Genomic DNA, 16,838 nt, shown 5'->3' on the forward strand with positions numbered 1-16,838 from the left:
CGTGGAACTGAGAAGGGAAAAAGATGAGCTGCTGCTTGCTGGAAATACAGTTTAGGTTGTGAATTAATAGGGAAGAATGTAGCAATGAGAAAACACAGGATTACATTTTAAGTCCTCACTAAATTGGGTTAGAAGAAAAGAGTCCAACTTTAGACTATTCATATGACTTAATTTCATTCTCTCACTAGATAACGCCACTCCTTGTTTATTTTGAGGACCTCTCACTTCCTGACTGCAAGTGTTTTCGGATGGTTCCAATTAACTAGGTTCAGAGTGCTCAGTCATTCTGCTGTGCTTTGGGAAGGGCAACCTGTGTGGATCTCTAATGCAGTGTTTCTCAACCTTTTTTGGGCCAAGGCACACTTGTTCCATGAAAAAAATCACGAGGCACACCACCATTAAAAAAGTTAAAAAATTTAACTCTGTGCCGCCCTATATTGACTATATAATTATGACTGTAAGAAACACTTGCCAATTGCTGTGTTGGTTGCAATCTCCTGTAATAAGGCTTCACAAGCCGCTGATTTCTCTGCCAGCACAATCCTTTGCTCAGCAAGTTTTAGGTTGAGCTCATCCAGCCAGCTTCTTTAAGTTTGTCTAAAACCACCCTCCCGTGGTGGTGGCTGTTGAGAGCTGCGCTCACCCCGCGTCGTGACCCGGCCGGCTTCCTTTCCGGCAGGCCATTGCTCTATATTGGCGGCCGCCAGGCACGTGACAATGCAAATCGCCCTTCTCGTCGCCGCACGTCGCGGCACACCAGCCAGCGTCTCGCGGCACACTAGTGTGCCGTGGAACAGCGGTTGAGAAACGCTGCTCTAATGTTACTACAGTTCCCATTAGCCCAACTAGAATGGCCAATGGTCAGGGACGATGGGAGTACTGCAACAATGAAATACCTCTTGGGTATCTAAATGTCTGTTGTGGCCTTTGCATTTATCTATGGGTTCCATTTGGATTTCTATATTGTCTAGATGTAAATCCTGTCATTTCCCCCCATGGCTATCTCCTTGGTAGTTACCACCTTTACTGCTTTGTCTCAAATCAGATCCCTATCTGTCAGTAATTGCTTCTGGGTTTTAATACTACCAGCTCCACAAACAAATCTGCCTCTTAATATGTCCTCCAGAACATCCCCCAAAAGAACACTGTTCAGTGAGTTTATTGAAATCAGGCCTATTCTCCTTCTGCTATGGAATTCGAAGCATTCCACAATTGTACTTGGCTTTGGACAACAGTTTTCAGACAAGAACTTTTGCACCTCTGCCAAACTTTTATCCCCTGGCTATTGTGGCTGCAATAAACTTCTCAAAGGGGAATATGTTTTCCTGCCACATACTCTGAGAAGTATAGCTCTTTGCTTGTCTCCATCAATGATTTCATTAGCCAGAAAATGATGGCCCCATCTCCCCATTGCTGCCATTCCCCAGTCTCTGGGTTAAATTCCTTATTTTTTTTCATAGGATGACACTGTCAGATTTTCTCACTGCTATCGTTAATTTTATTCAAAAGAAGGCAGAATTTACTCACTTTTGCAGGCCCAGATCACAGGTTATTTGTTAAAGAGCCAGCAAGCACATACCTGAATAGGAAAATGGAGGAAACCACAAGAAGAGTCTGAGAGTGGGGTCTTTATCACCAACCAAATATTGGAAAGATTTAAAATTTAACCCTATCATTTCCCTATTAGTAATTTTAGACCACTTTTTAGTGTTTTTGTTTTTTTATACAGCTAATAATTAGATACTTATAGACTGGCAAGAGTGGCTCTGGGTAGTATGCTCAGTCTATTGGCAGTTCTACTCCTAACTGTTGGACCAAGCACAATTGATAGTATTGGATACTTGCTGTTTTACTTGATGGCAGTGCTTCTCAACCCAAATGCTATGGCTGCAAACCAGGGGCCACTGTCAGGTGGGCCTTAGTGCCATAGCCTGCCCAGTGCAGCCTCCACTTGCCCACACCACCCGCTAGCCGTGCCATAGCATTTTGGTTGGAACAAAGCCAGCACCAGAAATCCCTTGCATGCTGAGTAGAGGTGGCCAGGAGACAGATAAGTTTGGGAGGAAGTGGAAGCAAGGGTGGTGTTGGAGGAAATTAGAAAGTAAGATAAAAGGTTAATAAAACAAATAGATAGCTAGGCATGGAATAGAAAGGAAGGTGATAAGAGGGAAAAGCTGTTATAGGGAAGAGAAATGCATAGAAGGACCAGTTACGTCACACTCTGCTGCCACCTGCCACCATTTTGTGACTGGTGGGCCTCAGTAATGTTCAGATGTCCTAGGGGTAGAGAGTTTGAGAGCTCCTCCCTCATGAGATTTGTACTGTGGGTTTCTGCAAAGTACCACAAGCAGAGGCTGGGCAACTGTTATCTGTTAGGGATGCTCTAGCCTGGATTTTCTACCTGTAGCAAGGGATCAGACTGGATGTCCTGCAAGACCACCTCTATCTCTATGGCAGGCATAGGCAAACTCGGCCCTCCAGATGTTTTGGGACTACAAGTCCCATCATCCCTGACCACTGGTCCTGTTAGCTAGGGATGATGGGAGTTGTAGTCCCAAAACATCTGGAGGGCCGAGTTTGCCTATGCCTGCTCTATGGTTAAGAGGTTCAGTCATGTTTGTAGTGGCTTTTAACGTCCATGCACAGCCATGAGAGCAAGTTGTCCTGAATTTAGACTGAACTTTTATGTTATTAGTAAATTCCGTTTTTCATTTACATTAGACTCAGGAGCACTTCCCTGAATAAGTGCCTGAATTCTGTTATGGGCTAAATGAAAATTTAAAAAAATGTGACCTTGACACCCTGTTTATAGCATCATGAATGTTTCACCTGGTTGTTTTATTTTTTAGAAATAGCTACCTGGGGCTTTACACGGTTTCCCTAAAAAAACAAAACACCCCACCGCTCTGAAGCTGCTATTTACATCAGAAAGTGCTATTTACTGCACCCACTCTGTGAAGTTCCCTCTCCTGGGAGGTAAACCCGGCTCCGAATCATGCAGCTTCTTCTGGCAAAAAATAACTTTTGCCTGTTTATGATGATTGGGCTAGAGTGGTTCATCTGTTGTGTTTTTAGCTGTGCTTTTATTGTTTTACTAGGATGGTCATTTAGAAAATTGTACATCACTGAGTGTAAAGCATTGTTGTTGTTGTTGTTGTTGACGACAACCCAGTTCCACATTGGCTATATAGTATATGGATTTTTATTTTTTATTTTTTGTCACCTGAGAATGGTGCTCAATTTTCCTCCTTTTCAATAATATGCTCTAAAACCCAAATGCATTGATATATCTTTCCATCATTGCCAGTAGAAACGATATGGCACTTTAGTTGTTTTTAATAATATTTAGTTCTTAACCTGAGGTGCGCTTTCGCTAATGGGGCCTCCTGCCGCCGCCGTGCCACTGGGGCGTGATTTCCGTTCTTATCCTGGGGCAAAGTTCTCAACCCGAGGTAACTACTTCCGGGTTCGTGAAGTTTGTAACCTGAAGCGTTTGTAACCCGAGGTACCACTATACAGTGGAACATTGGGTTATGTACCATCCTCCTTGCAAATGCTTCAGGTAACGAGCTCCGCTAACCCAGAAGTAGATGCTCCTGGGTGCAAACTTTGCCCCGGGAGGCAAGCGGAAGTCGCGCGCTAGCAGCGCGGCGGCAGCGGGAGGCCCCCATTAGCGAAAGTGCGCCTCATGTTAATAACAGTTTCAGGTTAAGAACGGACCTCCGGAACAAATTAAGTTCGTAACCCGAGGTACCACTGTATGCAAATAGAAAGCTGTCATTAAAGCTGGAACAACTTTGGAGGGTGGTAAGATGACCCAGGTGGCGCTGTGGGCTAAACCACTGAGCCTAGGGCTTGCTGATCAGAAGGTCGGCGGTTTGAATCCCTGTGACGGGGTGAGCTCCCGTTGCTTGGTCCCAGCTCCTGCCAACCTAGCAGTTCGAAAGCACATCAAAATGCAAGTAGATAAATAGGAACCGCTATAGCGGGAAGGTAAACGGCGTTTCCATGTGCTGCTCTGGTTCACCAGAAGCAGCTTTGTCATGCTGGCCACATTATCTGGAAGCTGTATGCCTGCTCCCTCGGCCAATAATGTAAGATGAGCGCGCAACCCCAGAGTCAGTCACGACTGGACCTAATGGTCAGGGGTCCCTTCACCTTTACCTTTAAGATGAAAAATTAAACCATTCTACAGTACAAATGTTCTCATTTTGAGAATTGAGCACAGCAGAATAATTGGATAACATGCCTTGCAGTGCCAAATATCATTATTAGATATATATTTATAATGTGAATGAAATGTGTCTGAAGGTGGACATGTTTATTACGTATAGAATTGTAGGGTTGGAAGGTATCACAGCGGTCATCTAGTCCAACCCCCTGCAATGCAGGAATCCTTTGCCCCAAGTGGGGCTTGAACCCATGACCCTGAGATTAAGAGTCTCATGCTCTGCTGTCTGATCCAGGCCTTAAATTAAAAATAAAAATGAAATTAGGCCTAGGAAAAAAACCGTTAATCTTCTGAAATATACAAACCTGGATGTATTTGTACACTGCCCTGGTATTTAATTGATTCATGATAGTTTAAAAATATTTTAAACAAATAAATATTTGGAAAATGGGGGTTCAAATTTTTCTGATGGAGACTCATGAGCCTAGTTCACACAACACTCTAACCCAAAATTTAGCTGAGTGAGGCAGCACAAATGTAGCACCATAATTTTATTTGTATGCAGCCTTTCTATAGTTAAAGGCTTGCTCATGACAAGATTCACATAATAACAAAAAAGTCACAAACAATAAATAAAACATAGTAAAAAGTGCACAACAAAATGGAAACATTTCCACATGAATCATAAGATATAAACATTCAAAAGAGTATCAATAACAGCAACCTGCTATTCCCAGCCCAGCCCAAGAGTCCCAGCCTCAGCTTTTGTAGTTGGAGTCAGTCAGGGCCCTTCCAGAACTTACAGCTAAGAAAGGTATGGGCCCCTGGCAAGAAACTTTCAGCCACTTTACTCATCCCCTGCTCATTTTTGCTGCTGCCCCAAGCTAAGCCACGCCAAGCCAAATTCTGAACTATGGCTTGAGCTGTAGCCAAGGTTTGTTCTTCGTTACAGCTCATTATTAATCTTAAGAGGGCTTAAAAGCAAGTGTGGGGCTGGGACTGCATGCACACTATACATTTAAAGCACTCTGTTTCCCCAAACAATCCTGGGAATTGTGGTTTACTCCTCACAAAGCTACCGTTCTCAGCACCCTTAACTACAGTTCCCAGGATGCTTTGGGGGAAGTCATATGCTCTAAATGCAGGGTGTGTATGCAGCCTGGGTTTGGACAACACTCTAAGACAGGCATCCCCAAACTGCAGCTCTCCAGATGTTTTGGCCTACAACTCCCATGTTCCCTAGCTAGCAGGACCAGTGGGCGGGGCAGATGGGAATTGTAGTCCAAAACATCTGGAGGGCCGAAGTTTGGGGATGCCTGCTCTAAGACAAACTGTGGCTTTGCTCAAGCAAAGCAGCAGCAGAAAGGACCACTGGCAGCTCCTCTCCTTGAACCTGCATGTTCACCCAGACCCAGTAGGTGTGAACCAGGCCATTGTGTGGCCTTGGGTTAGTCACGGTCTCACACCTCTTCTTCTTCTTCTTCTTCTTCTTCTTCTTCTTCTTCTTCTTCTTCTTCTTCTTCTTCTTCTTCTTCTTCTTCTTCTTCTTCTTCTTCTTCCACCAAACAGGGTCAACCAGATAATAACGAGTGCAAAAAAATCCACATGTTTAGGAAGTAAATCCCATTGAGTTCAGTGGGGCTTACTTCCAGGTAAGCATTGATAGAATTTTATCCTGAATGCAAAGAATATAACTCTGGCCGTGATCCAGCCACAGTTGAGTACAGTGACTTCCCAGTGATTCAGAAGATGCTAAAATATCCCCTGTCACCATCAGATGATCCCCAAAGTGCTTAATAGCAGTACCTCAAATAAATAAGACTCTCTCTCCTCTCTCTCTCTCTCTCCTCTCTCTCTCTCTCTCTCTCTCTCTCTCTCTCTCTCTCTCTCTCTCTCTCTCTCTCTCTCTCTGTGTGCCTATGTGTGTATGTGTGTATGAAGTAATGCTAAGGCAGAGGGAATTCCCCAAGTAGCAGGGCTGCATGTCAAGAGCTGAGGAGATCCCTGCTCTAGCAGCATTTCCCTCCTTGGAGACCTGCAATTCTTCTCTTAGTCCCAGATGGAGAGGAAATCTTCGCAGAGCAACAAGCTCTAATGGCAGGTTCCTGACAATGGTAAGGACTGAGAAACGGGAGGGATGGACATTTTTAAAACTGTGTGCACAACTTTGCTTAGTGACCAAGGTGATTTGCAGTGGAGCATGAGACCTGGCAGTTTTTTATTCCTCAAGCGTGTGGGAGTCTCACAATGAACTGCGTTCAAACAATCTGCGTGTGTGAAAGGCTGTACTTCAAAGCCAACGGGCACTCTTTTGTTTTGCTGGTTTTTACAAGCAGATCCAACTGGATCCTAGCCAGGGTTCAGAAGGGAGCGCAGGTGAAGTCAAGATGCTGCTGTTAAATACACTTTTCATGTCAGCTCTGTTGTCAGCAGGGTTCCCTCTTCTGAAAATCAAACCTTTTTGTTATTTAAGGAATCAGATGCCCCCTACGCCAACCTCATTTCTTAAATAACAAAAAGTTTGGGAACAACGTTGGGAGCAAAATACAAATGTATGTTCCCAAGAAAAATATGCCTTTGCTTGCCTTCTCACTAGGTACACAATTCTTTGCTTAGTTAGGTAATCTTCTCTTAGTTAGTTAAATAAATAATGAACTTTTGGGCAAAAACGCTTCCAGTGCAGAAGGCTTTAAGGGTCCAACAGTCCTACACGTGCATCTTGTTTTTATTTATTGGGGCAGCTGGGGTTGGGCTGGGGAAGCTTCTCTAATAGTTTGAGTCCAGTACTGGAAGAGAGTTCAGCTTCGAGTGATGCTACATATTTCCTATGCGAGGGGCCGTCATGCGCTTTGGGTGCAGCAGTTTCCAGCTTCAGCTCCCTTCACTTAAAAGGACCTCTGCTAGCCGAGGTTCAGAAAGGCTTTTCTGTCTGAAACCTTGCAGACCCATTGGCCACTGCTAGCCAGATACTTTGCGGTTAGCTGGACCAATGATCTGGCCCCATATAAGGCAGCTTCCTAGGTGGTAAAGGGGAGCATGCGCACAATTACTGTCCTAAGCAGCACAGCACCGGGGCAGGAGATACCAATGGTGTGGTAGAACGCATCTGGGTGGGAGAGCGCTTGCTGGTCCTGTCAAGATCCTGTGTCTAGCTGGCCAATTCAAACACTAGAGCAGAGGGATCTTGTAATTCTGAATTGCTCAGAGCCTTGACGACCATAACTTTGACTGCTATGGGATAGAGAGTTATCAGCATTGTTCTTTGTAAAGCAATATGTACACAGATGGTACTGAAATTCTTTTTTTATTTATTTGTGTATTTATTACATTTCCATTCTGCCCTTTGTCTCAGAATAATAATAGCTAACAATGAGTATTAGTATTATATAGCAACAACTGCTTCTTGGGGGCCTGCCGTGTCAGTTCTTGACTTGCTTACATGGCCAGGCACACAATATGTTCCACATTTCCTGATTTGTATATTTCTGTTTCCTGATTGGTTGGGCCATTATAGCTGATCAGCAAACCTTTCAAGTTAAACAAAGGTTTCAGGAAATGAAAGACGTCCTGCGAACCTTTTTGGGAATTAGTATTTAAAACTAACACAGCGGTATTGTTGCTCTTTATTACAGTCGCTAATGAAACAAAAGTTGATTTTCTTAATGTGCTGTTTATTTATTCGCAGCAAATTCCATAAAGCTAGAAATGCAAAGTGATGATGAGGATTCTGACAGGAAGCCCCTGAGGCGGGAAGATGGGATCAGGGGTCATAATGAAGGGAGCAGCTTGGAAGAGCCCCTTACTGAGAACCACGAGATGGTGGAGAACAGAAAAATGCAGGAGCTGTCAGGCGAGGGAGGAATCCGGCTTCCGAATGGTAAACTGAAATGTGACGTCTGTGGCATGGTTTGCATTGGTCCCAATGTGCTTATGGTACATAAAAGGAGTCACACTGGTAAGCAGCTGAAAGAAAACGTGAGGGCTGCCTTTGGCATCTGATGTTGACATTACCTGACATCTGTTCTCTTGCATTTCTTGATTCACCAATGATAATCAAGGGAATATATTCAAAAATCCTTTCAAAATATGTCAGTCTGTTGACTAATTAGGGAGAATGTTAATAGCACAGATTTCTAGACTTACCTACTTCATGGTAATGAATGCATTTGAGAAAAAATATATATCACTATTTCCCCTGCCAAGTGTCCTTCACTATGAAGGGACATCATAAAGTTGACCTCCCTTTTTGCAGTAGCTTTACAAAGCCCTCACCTCCTGTTTCTCAAGTCATTTAGCTCACACCAAAATGTAAGTAAGAGTCTTTGCTGAATTCAGGACATCTCTGACATGGCAAAGTGACAGGCCTTCATGGAGGCTAGGTCTTTCGGTAGCTATCAGCCATGATACCAACTATTAGCTTCCATGTTTGGAGGTCTCTGAATACCCTGGAGAACCCAGTGGATGGCTTGAAATTATGTTGGACTCAATCATTCATATTTGTAAAAAGCCTAGTAAAAATGAAAATCGTGCATTGGCCAGAGAGCACCTGCTTGCCCCTACTGTTTTTCCCATTTTGTTTGACTAAACCAGGCATCCCCAAACTGCGGCCCTCCAGATGTTTTGGCCTACAACTCCCAGTATCCCTAGCTAACAGGACCAGTGGTCAGGGATGATGGGAATTGTAGCCCAAAACATCTGGAGGGCCGAAGTTTGGGGATGCCTGGACTAAACCCTTTTGTAAGCTCACCCCCTCCCCAAACATCCAGGGAAGTAGCAGGACCATGCCTGCTTCCTAGATCACATAAACATGCCGGGCACCATCAATATCAGCTTCTAGGGCCAGCAAAGACATTCCTGTTCACCCAGGCACTTGGCTCTTATTTAGGGTATCCTAGCCAGGATTGCTGTTCATCTTTCAGTAGGGTAGGGTTTTATTGAAGGATGAATATTTTAAGTCAATAGTATTATGATGCATTTAAAATTTTGTATTATGTATGCTTTTGTAATTGTAAGTCACCTTGAGACATTTGCTGCAGTAAGTGAGGAGAAAATGCAATGCATAATGAGAATGTTAAGTGTGGAGCCCTAAGGAATAAGGTTGGTCATGAAATACCCCTCACTGGTGTCAAAGGCCAGGTTAAAGAGGTGTGTCTTCAGCATATGATGAAAGCTGTATGATGAAGGTGCCAGGTGTGCTTCTTTGGGGGAAAGAATTCCACAGCTATGGGGCTGCCACAGCAAATGCCACTCCTGAATCACCAAGGGCTGTTGAACCCCTAAGAGAGCCCCCTTCTAAATGCATGCTGCTATTGTCTAGGTTCCTGGGTTTCAGTTGTGTTTAGGTGTGTCTGCTGAACGAGAGTTCTTTAACTGGGTTTAATCCAAAACATACTTCCATGGAAGCGTTTTCTATTGGTGTTGGTGGAATTTACATGTTGGTAGATGCGCTTAGAACTGCAACCTTCCTTTAGAGCTCTGCAGTATAAAAATAGGTTGGTTAGGGTGAGTGTTCAATCTGTCCCCCAAGGTCGACATCTTCCCAGTATGAATTCCACAATAGCATTTATCTAACTTGGTAAAACTGATTTCTAAGGTAGGGCAGAAGTGGTTCAGATAAGTCCTGCACCCAAACAGAAGCAGGAGGGTCTTGGAAAGTGGGCTCCTGCCTGGCTCTCCCTAACTGAGTAGCTAGAAGACAAAACCGCTCCCAGGCTCTTGAGTGTTGGTGGGGTGGCATATGCACTGCCGTGCACGCCTTGGCACCTAACTTGTGATATGAGCTGGCAGGACTCAGCATCTGGAAAAAAACAACCCTGTTCATAAATCTACATCATATAGCCTGAGGCATGACTACATACAGGATTCAAAAATAATTAGTAAAGGGGAGCAGGAGGCAAGGAAGAAGAACAATTGCAAAAACGAAAAAGCTTGGGGGTGATAATAGGAGGGACATGAGAAAAAACAAGTTGGGAAAATCCTGTTAAAAACTCCACCTCTCAGTATTAGGGCTCCTACTTTGCATGTAGAAAGATTCAGTTTGTGGCATCTCAGTTCCTGGCATCTTGGCATCTCAGGAAGCAGAGCTAGTGGAAAACTCTCTGCCTGAGAGCTTGGAGAGCTGTTGCCTTTCAGAATAGGTAACTCTGGGCTAGAATTACCAATGGTCCGACTCAGTGTAAGGCAATTTCCTATGTTTAAGGGGCTTGTGTGTGTGTGTGTGCGTGTGTGTGTGTGTGTGTGTGTGTGTGTGCGCGCGCACATACAGTAGGAGTGTAAAGTACCTGATCCTGAACTGAACATGGAGGTAAATCACAGGTATTATTATTATTATTTGATTTATTACAGTGGCAGTAAATATAGAGCCAATTTGGACATTTTACACTTTAGGCATTGCAGTGTTGTTGACTCTCCACCTCCACCCACCGCCCCATAGCATTGTGACCAAAAAAAGAAAGAGAAATAGAGATTACATAAGACACTGTCTTTTTGTTAGAGCCATTAGAGTTCCTACATTGAGGAATAGTGCTTGTTCCCTCTCTGAAAAAAGGCAGTGATGCATTGGCTATTCAGATGTTCTCAAGCATATAGAAATGATTTCTCTTTCTGTGTGTAGCTTTCTTCTCTACTTTGGCTGACCCCAGATGTTGCTTAGCTAATTTATTATATGGAGGTTTCCTTTTTTTGTGGGGGAGTCGGGGGGGGGGGGGAGGAGGTTTTCCAGTACATGTTCAGAAATGGTACCTATAAAAGGTAAAGCTGAATCTCCAACATGGGATAATCATGTTGTTACCTCTAATAGAACAGTTGTAAGGATCACTGAGGCAGAGTCTACACATGACATAGAATGTGGTGGTGGAGTTGCCAGGAGGTAGAATAGACTTGTACGACTTCAAAAAGCAATTGTGATCCCTTAAAAAAAACACGACCCCATAAGAAAAAACTACTGCACTTTTAAAAACCAGTACAATTGTTTCTACCCAGTCTACTCCATTTCTTCCTAATGTGCTAGCTTTCTTACTTGTAGGGAGTAATTCTACCTAGTGGAACGTTCAGAAATGGTATTCACCCCATCCCACAGTTTGAAGTGGCACAGCCCATTTTACCACCTCTTTTGACTTGGCCTGAAATTAATTCAAATGCTTTGAATCTTCTAAAACACTAGATAGGTTATTTTGGTGCATTAAAATCTCCTTGCAAATAAGCACCAAAAAACAACCCTGTAAGTCTGTGGTGCATCAAACAGCATGAGAAGAATAAATTAAAGATGGGGAGGGGATGAACAGCTTAGCTTTATTTTGAAAATAAATAAAAATACCATACCTCATCTGCTGGAGACAGTTCTTGTGATGCAGTTCTTCTCTGCTGCTCCAGAGAAGCAGACACAGAGCAATGGATTCAAGCTACAAGAAAGAAGATTCCACCTAAACATTAGGAAGAACTTCCTGACAGTAAGAGCTGTTCGACAGTGGAATTTGCTGCCAAGGAGTGTGGTGGAGTCTCCTTCTTTGGAGGTCTTTAAGCAGAGGCTTGACGGGCATATGTCAGGAATGCTTTGATGGTGTTTCCTGCTTGGCAGGGGGTTGGACTGGATGGCCCTTGTGGTCTCTTCCAACTCTATGATTCCATGTAACAGGCGCAGAGTAAGCAGATAAGTAAGCAGTAATTGTAACTGGGAAGTATAATTAGCTGGCTAGCCTTTTTGGGAATGATATTAATGTGCACCATGAATTACTTCTTGGCCTTTTGTGAAACTGTTCCATACCACAAAGCTTGGCTGCCAAACCCTACAAAATAGTTTGTCTAAATAGATACGTGTTGGTGCGCATCCAAGCGTAGTATTTCATTCTTTTTAAAAAAGGAAGCCTACTAAAAGCATTGCCCAGCAGACCCAGAGCTGTGTAGATGCTTGAAGCTCCCAGTCTTCTGATGCTCAGATCCAGGGGGGCAGAGGATGGAGCATGGGAGGGGAAGGAGTGGTGCCTGAAGGATCTGGGGGAATGGAAACTGCTGAGGGGCCAGATGGATTGATGCAGATTATTGTTCCTGGTGGCGGAAAAAACCCTGAATGTGTTTGGGCTCCTCGGTCTGGAGGAGTGAGGGCCATGTGTGTGTAATGAATAGCAGAAACTCTCAAGCTATGCAGCCTATACCCCTTCACCCCCATTCAGCTCCTTCAGCCTAAGATTCCACTCCTCCATCTAGAGCCCTTGGGAACAGGGGGAAGGGGCAAATGCAAAGAGGACAGGTCTCCTGCACCTTTGGTGGTTGTGTAGATGAGGGAACTAAAGCAGGAACTAAACCAGTGGCCCTCCAGATACCAGAGGACTACCATTCACACCATCTCTGGCCACTGGCCACGCTAGCTGAGACTGGTGGGAGCTGAAGTGCAACAATATCTTGAGGACCAGAACTTCCCTACTCCTGTTGTAGGGGGGGAAATACATCAGGGATGGCTGTTCCTGGCTCTTAGCCTGGGGTTTTGTGAGGTGGGAGCCACTAGGGGCAGAGAGTAATTACAGAACAGGCAGGTCATAAAAGCAGAAAGCCTAACATACAGGAAGTTATTTAATCCTTGAGATATATATATATATTATTTTTTAAAAAATAAAGCTTAAGGTTGAGCAGGATTCTGAAATATCCCCTGAGCCAGGGACAAGCCTTATGACTATGATGCTGTACTACTGGATCCTGAAACTACATTCTCATGAAAGCTACTCAAGAAGATGAGGAATAGTTATGAGAAAGGATGCTCCTGAAAAGACTCGAGGACACTCCTAGTTAGCTTTTTGAACCTTCCAGCTTGCTCTTCATTTTATAGGGCTTTAGGCACGAAAACATCTTATATCTCGATCACCTTATACCATAAGTCAAATCAAGTGATAATGTTTCTTCTGGACTGTACTAGTTCAGCCCACAGGTTGGGGCCAGGAGGAGATTGCATGTTTGAACTCTGCCCCATAGGAGTAAATCCCTCTTTCTGAATAGTGAACTGAAATGTTAGGAAGAAAGATTCTGCTTGTTGTTTTCTGTAGGTGGTGTGGGGTTGTTTGTTTGTTTGTTTGTTTGTTTGTTTGTTGTTTTGAGATCCGAACATGCAAACTCACAGTGGCCCTGAGCCTCCAGCACAACCCATAATGGTAATTTCTGAAAAGATTACTTTTTTGATTCATTTGAATCTGTAAATTGGTCTTAATTTGGCCTTATTGTCTAGGTCTAGGAGCAACACCTGAATTGTGCATAATGAAGTTGTGGCCAAGGGAAGGTTATAACACAACACATTTTAATCTTTAAAGGTAAAGGGACCCCTGACCATTGGGTCCAGTCGTGACCGACTCTGGGGTTGCGCGCTCATCTCACATTATTGGCCGAGGGAGCCGATGTATAGCTTCCAGGTCATGTGGCCAGCATGACAAAGCCGCTTCTGGCAAACCAGAGCAGCACATGGAAACGCTTTTATATCCCAATTTTAATCCTGATTTTAATCTTTAGGATGCTATAAATATTAGTTCTAGGTTTTGACCGTAACTCATGAATGTTTCACAAATTCTTAGCTGATTTCCTGATTGTGAGCTTTGGAAACATTCCCCCCATCTAAGGTCTGGGATTCCTCCCCATTTCCCCAAATGGGATTGTAAAAATCAGGGGCCATTTGGACTGAGGCCTAAGATTCTCTGTTCAGTGGATTTGTGCTCCATATGTGAGACAAATCAGCACCACACACAGAGAGAGTTCTATTAAGAAACTGATGCACAGGATGGTAATTCGCAAGAAGGCTTATAAGAAAAATCAAAAACTTATATAACATATGGTGATATCAAAAACCTATCTAAAATTGGCAAGACCTTTCCTCCTTCCTCCTTCCCCCTTTTCTTGCTTTTTCTCCAACGTACTTCTCCCAGCAAAGGGCTTTTAATCCATTTATCATTTTCCAAAATGCTTTGACTTAGCTTTTACAATCATTGATCATGAAATGCAAGCTTTCTGTGGACCATCATTCATCAAATAAGTTTTACTTACAGAAGGATGTGAAACTGTAGACAACATGTAAAACTGCTGTTTTACAGTTTGTTTCACAGGAGTACCAAATCAGATTTGCCACTTTTCAACTGAGCTTCTTGATTACTTGAATACTTGCATTGCACAGCCCACTTTATAGAGTTCTTCATGAGTGCAATAACCAGGTAATCAGGTGATATTGTCACTGAATACTTCAGGAAATCTTTGGCCTAGTTCTCACAGAGGTGGTCTGTGCATATGGACTGTGTCATATCAGGCTGCAGATGAGGACTCATGTGACTGAATGCTCTTCCCTGTAAAACATGTCTCTGCACACAGAAAACTAGGGTTTGAAGAAGTCTGGTCTGGACCCTTCTCCCTCACATGCTAGTTTTCTACATTGTGGGTGTTGGTGTTGGGTGTGTGTGTTAAAGAGCATTCAACTGTGTGTGAGCCACACCTGTAGCTTGAAATACCTGGTACCACAGCCCGGACACAGATTTTGCTCATTGGTGAGAATCAGGCTTTTGTTTTGGGGCTTATTGAAGAGATTTTGGGGTGCCAGTTTGGTGACCACAGTTTAAAAACTTCTGCCGTAGAACACAGTTAGTGCCATTTCCATTTTCCCTGTGTGTGTCTCTCCTTCTTGCATACTGGGGCAAATGAATTGTTGTGAGAGCAAGCTGCAGTCAAACAATGTAGTTGAGATCATAGGATCATAGAATTGTAGCACTGGAAAATACACCAAGGGTCATCTAGTCCAGTGTTTCCCAACCAGTGTGCCTCCAGATGTTTGGGGACTACAACTCCCATCATCCCTAGCTAGCAAGACCAGTGGTCAGGAATGATGGGAGTTGTAGTCCCAAAACATCTGGAGGCACACTGGTTGGGAAACTCTGATGTAGTCCAACCTCCCACAATGACATTACATTGTGGTGACTGAAACCTAGGTTTAAGGTGTCATTTGGCACCTAGCTTTTATCTCAGAGTTTCTAACACTGATTCTATGAAAGTTTATGCAAAGCTATGTGCATCACTACTTCAGGTGGATCAGTATTTTAGCAAGGGCAAATAGTTTCACTAGATTCAGAAGGCCTTTATTTATACGGAAGGTAGTACTCAGGATGGGTGCTGCATAGAGATGTAAAATTTCTGGAAATTTTGAAGCTTGGGTTTTTCCCGGTTTTTTTCGGGGGGAAATGGAAATTTTCGGAAAAATTAAAAATATATATGCTGCATTAGCACTTCTTTTTTCTTTTCCAGATTGAAAGTCATTCTGTTACTTTAGAAACATAAAATATAACTATGGACAATTTTAATGGACATAAAATTATCACAACTAGCATATTAAAAATATAGTGTATCCAAACAATTAATACAAACAGAATTTACTTTTAAAATAATATTTATTTGTATTTGTAACAAATGGAGCAACAATCCCCTGAACTGTTTACTAGTTTATGTGGAGCAAAGAAAACTCCCAAAAACAATTTAAAAAAACCCATACCTTTTAAAATTAAGTACAGTATATACTTTAAGGCCCTTTTTGTTGCTCTGTATTTTCTTCCAGTGCTTTGAGGCCTAGTGAAGAGGAACAGAACCAATGCATGCCACACGCATGCAAAAACAAAACTGAAACCTTTTTCTTTTCTGGTGACAACAGGACCCCCTAAAGGAAGAAATGTATCTTGTTCTTGCATTGGAGAATTCAGTTTGTAACCTAGGACTTGCTTGTCCTCACAGAAATTAGAATAATCTGATACCATACATATTTTTTAGAAATGATTTATAAAATATTTGAACCCCTTATCTTAAAATAATGTATTCATCATGTTAAAATAAAACATTTTATAATCTTTTTTTATTTTTTCAATTTCTCCAATTTTTCGGAAAAAAACTGTAAGGGGGAGGGATTATAGAGAACCCCCCCATCAGAAGCAGCCCGTCTCCAAGCAGCCATGAAAGCGTGGGGTCTGAAGGGGTGAGTCAGGAGACGGAGAAGGAGTGCCAGGGCTCTGGCAGCATTGGAGAGCCCCTGCTCCACAGGCAGGAAGAGAGATTGGCGGGAAGGGTGGACAGGGAGAAGGCAGACTGTAGACCCTCCCCCCCCCCGACACCGGTATTGAGGAGGCGGAGAAAGGGGAGGAGATTCACTGTCCCGAGGCTTTTATGTTGGTCCAAGTCGCGAAAAGGGGCAGTGCCGGATTCTGATACAGAATGAGAAGACATGAAACCGACAGCTCACTACACTGTAAATAATGTGCACCAATAAAGACTTTTGAAAGACAAGTATGTGGAAGGTCGTTACTCAGGAGTAGTTTGAAGAACCCTGACAAAAACAAAAAAGGCTTCAGCAAAAAAACTGAGAAAAACCGGGTTCCCCCCCAAAAAATTTCCCCGGTTTCCCCCCTGGCCTTCACATCTCTAGTGCTGTACAAATTGCCTGATCGGCATGAAATAAATCAGCACAGGAAATCTGAAAGGCCTGACGTGAACCAGGGCTCTTAGACAAAGGATGTATTCCAGTACCAAGGCTTGGAATATATGAGGCAGCTATAAAAGGAAATGTATCTGAGCCTATGCAGTCTTTACTTCACCACCGACTAATGATAGCGACCACCCACCCACCCACCCTCACATTGATATGGGCCTCGGGGTCAAGATGAATTTC

The 16,838-nt window shown here is 43.3% G+C and overlaps 1 protein-coding gene across 10 annotated transcripts in view; it reads left to right on the top strand.

The window, feature by feature from the left end:
* Positions 1-16,838, top strand: part of IKZF2 (IKAROS family zinc finger 2) — a 127,436-nt gene that overhangs the window by 59,272 nt on the left and 51,326 nt on the right. For 5 of the 10 annotated variants that reach the window (XM_035138858.3, XM_088667404.1, XM_035138841.3 and 2 more), the window contains exon 4: positions 7,857-8,126. The exons of 1 other annotated variant lie outside the window; for it this stretch is intronic. In XM_035138858.3, the coding sequence (XP_034994749.1) occupies positions 7,857-8,126 (270 nt within the window). The remainder of the gene's footprint in view (positions 1-7,856; positions 8,127-16,838) is intronic. 4 more of the 10 variants (XM_088667541.1, XM_035138864.3, XM_035138883.3 and 1 more) reach the window with 1 other exon arrangement.

This window comes from Zootoca vivipara, chromosome 1 (genome assembly GCF_965207765.1).
Source record: "Zootoca vivipara chromosome 1, rZooViv2.hap1.1, whole genome shotgun sequence".
Taxonomy (NCBI): Eukaryota; Metazoa; Chordata; class Lepidosauria; order Squamata; family Lacertidae; genus Zootoca; species Zootoca vivipara.